Source organism: Pseudomyrmex gracilis, unplaced genomic scaffold (assembly GCF_002006095.1).
Source record: "Pseudomyrmex gracilis isolate BER0280 unplaced genomic scaffold, ASM200609v1 scaffold_3082, whole genome shotgun sequence".
In the NCBI taxonomy this organism is placed as follows: domain Eukaryota; kingdom Metazoa; phylum Arthropoda; class Insecta; order Hymenoptera; family Formicidae; genus Pseudomyrmex; species Pseudomyrmex gracilis.
The window spans coordinates 5225-9462 of NW_018023666.1; the positions used below are offsets into that span (position 1 = coordinate 5225).

The following is a 4238-nucleotide window of genomic DNA, read 5'->3' on the forward strand; positions in this document are numbered from 1 at the left end:
GACTACCTTGAAGTGTAAACTTGTTTAATAAACCATATCTTTCATTTTCGATTTTTAATTCACGTAGTCCGGGAACTTTCCGGACAAACTGTGTAACATGCGCTAAACTACTGTTTAAAATCGATGGACCAGCCTATAACTGCAGAGCATNTATACTGGAATTCATGGAGAATAGACATCTGTTGCAAGCAGAAGGTGAAGTTTTTGTAAACGAGCGATGGTAGCAAAGAATGAAATATATTTGTGCGCTTTTTTGTACTGTACATAATATACTAAATAAAATATTAAATAAATGAGAAATTTATTCCTTCATGTCTTGTCCCAATACTGTGCTATGAGATAAAGAGAATTGTGCTGATATGTGCAATGCGATGATGCACTAAAAACGTGTAAGTTGCAAAGATATAAAATTACAATATGCATAAAGTAAACATTCGTTTTTTTTTGCTAATTAATCACAATTTCAATAGAGAAGGGGCTATCTTTTGTCCAATTCAATTGAAAGAAACAGTGGGGGCAGTAGTATTTAAGAGCTCNAAGTTCGCGTTTAACCATCAGTTTACAGGGATAAAAAAGAGAATTGTATATTCATCAGAATGGCTTGTATTCCGGAGAACTGTCAAGAAGAATATAGATTCGAATCTGTTTGATTAGCCAGTTTTAAAGATTGGCCATGCTCGTGGATAACACCGGAAAGACTGGCAGCAGCTGGATTCTATTACACGGGCGAAGAAGATAAGGTAAAATGTTTCGAATGTAAACTTGAAATAAGCAAATGGGAAACGAATGACAATCCACTGGCCGATCATCAACGGTGGTCCAGACGATGTCGATTTGTTGAAAACTTATCCTACGGCAACGTAGCCATTTGTGTGGATTCTAGCACAATTCCGAAAAATATGGACGAAGCAGACGAGAAATCCACGTGTTTTATGTCCGTTTCCGATTTGGATGATGCTACCGAGAACATTGGAATATTAAACAAAATATTGTCGAAACCGAAATATCCACAATTTGGCACTTATGAAGCAAGAATCAATACATTTGAAGCATGGCCAAAATCATCAAAACAAACAAAACAAGATCTTGCAAATGCTGGATTTTATTACACGGGGAGAGATGATCAGACGTTGTGTTACTATTGCGGAGGAGAATTGAGAGATTGGAATCCAGAAGATGTTTCCTGGGAGCAACATGCAAAGTGGTTTGAATACTGTCCGTTTCTAATTGTTTGCAAAGGACGCGATTACATAAACACAGTCATCAACGGAACATATACACGGAACAATTCAATTAATTCATCCGAAGAAATACAAGAAGCAGATGAGAAATCGGACGAAGATACTAGCATATTGCAGCAGAATGTGCTACTTTTTATTGTTATAGTAGTTTTATATGTTGTTATATTTGTATTACATTTTTACTTATAATATCTTACTTCTAATGTTTTATTTACAGTTTATAATATACGCATAATAAATATGTATACTTATATAATGCTTATTTTTATAACGTTGTGTATATATTAGTGTATAATAAATGAATTAATTTATACAAATAATTTCTTTATTATTGCAACCTGTTGTCTAATCCAACTCTGATTTTCTCTCGATACACAGAACTAGATTAAGTAATAAAATATGTATACTTTGTCATTGTTATTTCTTGCCAACAACTTTTGCAACTTACAATTAGTCATATTCGTCTTGATTTGCACTGCGTTCTACACATATGATATGAAATTGCAATTCTACAACTGTCTCGTCTTACTCGCTTCACTTCGCACCGTGTTCCGAAACATAATATAATCACACATATATGTGTAAGAATATGTCGAACGAAACATAATCAATCCACGTTTAATCCCGATTGTACCATGTTCAATAATACTTGAACCGTGTGTAACCACAATTAAACCGCAAAACAAACCACGTTCAACCTCGGTCGTATTATAATTAAACCATTTTCAACTATAATCGAACCACGTTTAACCAACATCGAACCACGTTCAACCATAATCAAACTACGTTCAACCATAATTGAACCATAAACAAACCACGTTCAACCATAATTGAACCACGTTCAACTATAATCGAACCATAAACAAACCGCGTTCAGTTATAAAACCATGTTCAACCGCGTTAATTTATATAAACATATGCTATGGAGGAGAAGGATAGTAAATGTACAAAGTTGTTTTGTATAACAGTTTTGTATAACAGTTTATTGTCGTTTAGACCACCAATTAAATATTGTAAATACATTTTGTAATGCACAATGTTTCACATGTTTTTCACATCGTAGACAATTCAATACATTCAATTTATTGAAAGAAGCAATATCGTCGTAATCAGCATTCAATGTTTTAATAATTAATCCATGTCGTACGTCACTATCAAGAATATCAGCTAGCCAGTTACATTTTTCGGGACCTTTAACATAGACGAGTGAAGACGCGTCGTCATCATTTTCTGCGGTGCCGCAAATAGCTGTTGTAATCAAATTCTTTGCTCTGCGGTATGCAACACTTCCATCCTTCCAACGCAGACCATGATGATACATCATCAGCCAAGAATGCTGCTGATCTGTCTGATCTTGCGAGTAGACTCCACGGGAAGGGACTTCCAAAAATGTAATGCGAGAGAACAGTGCCCTTTCGCAATACCGCTACTTCCTTGACAATAAATCTTTTTCCGACTACAAATCCTTGNAGGTCNACAAACGTCGGCACAANCATGTTGACGTAATCGTGTGACCAACAAAAGACAAATGCTATCTATCGTAAAGTACTTTCGCTCTTAAACGATTTTCAGATTATAGAGGGGAGAAGCGCTGATGTTGCAATTTATGTAATTTTGCGCACTACGTTGGTTAACGGATTGTATTCAATAACACGATCGTGCAAAATGAGACAATAGGCTGTAGTATTTGCTGGTATATTTTTTTTGCAATCGAATTCAATTCGCACATCGACGGTTGCACTTTTGACCGCCTCGTTTTGACGCAAACAATCAATGACCACTAAAGGACCACATTGCAGAAAGTTGGAAATCGTGAGAAACGGTACGACAACACCACATCCGTAATACGCTTTACGGAAATGTGTGTACATATGGTACAGAACGGCATTTGTATCATCTAAATTGACGATACCATTCTCGTTATGACGTACTACGTTCGGTAAGGTATTACGCATAAAAACACCTCTAAAGAAAGGTATGCGCATGCGCTTAGCTAGCTGTTCCAACTGCATATTTGTTGTTAAACCTGTAGGTACTTTTAATGTCTTTTCAGCGTTTTTTTTTCTTCTTCTTTGAAAGTCCCCGTCCGTACGGAGTCAGATAAATTCCCCGACTTTCCATCGCGTGATTATGACGCTGCATTTCTTCTTCTAGAGCTGTCGCTGCGCAGCTCTTGTATCATTTACCGTTTTTGCAACTCCCGCCGCTCCACCAACGAGTGCATCGAGAGCACCCAGCAGTGGTAGGACCGGTAACACACTACCGCGTTTAGCAATCGGAAGTATTCGCTTCCTTTTTGCTGACTTGCTTTTCTTTTTCAAACCTATGCCGAGGTTTGTCTTTGTTTTCATAGCCGCCCACACGGCGGTCGCAGCGGCTTTCTCACCGAGACTCGAGTTTGCCGCTGTAATGCGATCGCGCGCCTTTGTAGCGAGTATCTTATCAGCCACGTGTCGATCAGCGAGTTCGTTGCTTCGCGAATAAGCTATATTGTGTTCACGGCAAGCCGCGTCTAATGGATTAATTCCCCGATCGCCTCTAGCTAATCGTTTCTCTAAACGCGTTCCCGGGCCACAAAATTGGTAACCAGGAATATGTAATTCAACGGGAAGAGCGTTTATCACGCGATTTAACAATCCACGACCTGACATAGATTACAACATACGTTTGACATCAGTGGTCTTCTGAGTCGACTGAGTAGAAATGCTCGACGCGTCACTATAAATAGGTGCTACTTGTTATCGCAAGACAGTTGCAAAGAAACCATGCAGTTTGTGCGGCAACCTAAGGTAATCAAAGTAACTAATTTCGACAGCAAAACTCGACAAATGTCCGACAAAAAAATACGCAGACATGGAATAATGCTACCGGTTACTATACGCGGTGTTGTGTGCGGTCCTTCGAATTGTGGCAAGACAAACCTAGTGTTAAGCTTGCTTGAAAGTCCACACGGTGTACGCTTTGAGAACGTGTACGTGTATTCAAAGTTGTTGCAAC

General features: G+C 38.3%; 1 protein-coding gene across 1 annotated transcript; it reads left to right on the forward strand.

The window, feature by feature from the left end:
• The first annotated feature begins 164 nt into the window (after window positions 1-164).
• LOC109863079 (death-associated inhibitor of apoptosis 1-like) lies at window positions 165-1476 on the forward strand. The gene is made up of 3 exons (XM_020443263.1): window positions 165-195; window positions 655-1364; window positions 1459-1476. The coding sequence occupies exons 1-3, from the start codon at window positions 165-167 to the stop codon at window positions 1474-1476; spliced, it is 759 nt and encodes a 252-aa protein (XP_020298852.1).
• Window positions 1477-4238: the final 2762 nt, after the last annotated feature.

Coding starts and splice junctions, on each gene's coding strand:
- LOC109863079 (XM_020443263.1), top strand. CDS start 165: ATGGAGAATAGACATCTGTTGCAAGCAGAAG. Junction 196..654: donor ACATCTGTTGCAAGCAGAAG/GTGAAGTTTTTG, acceptor CTGTTTGATTAG/CCAGTTTTAAAGATTGGCCA.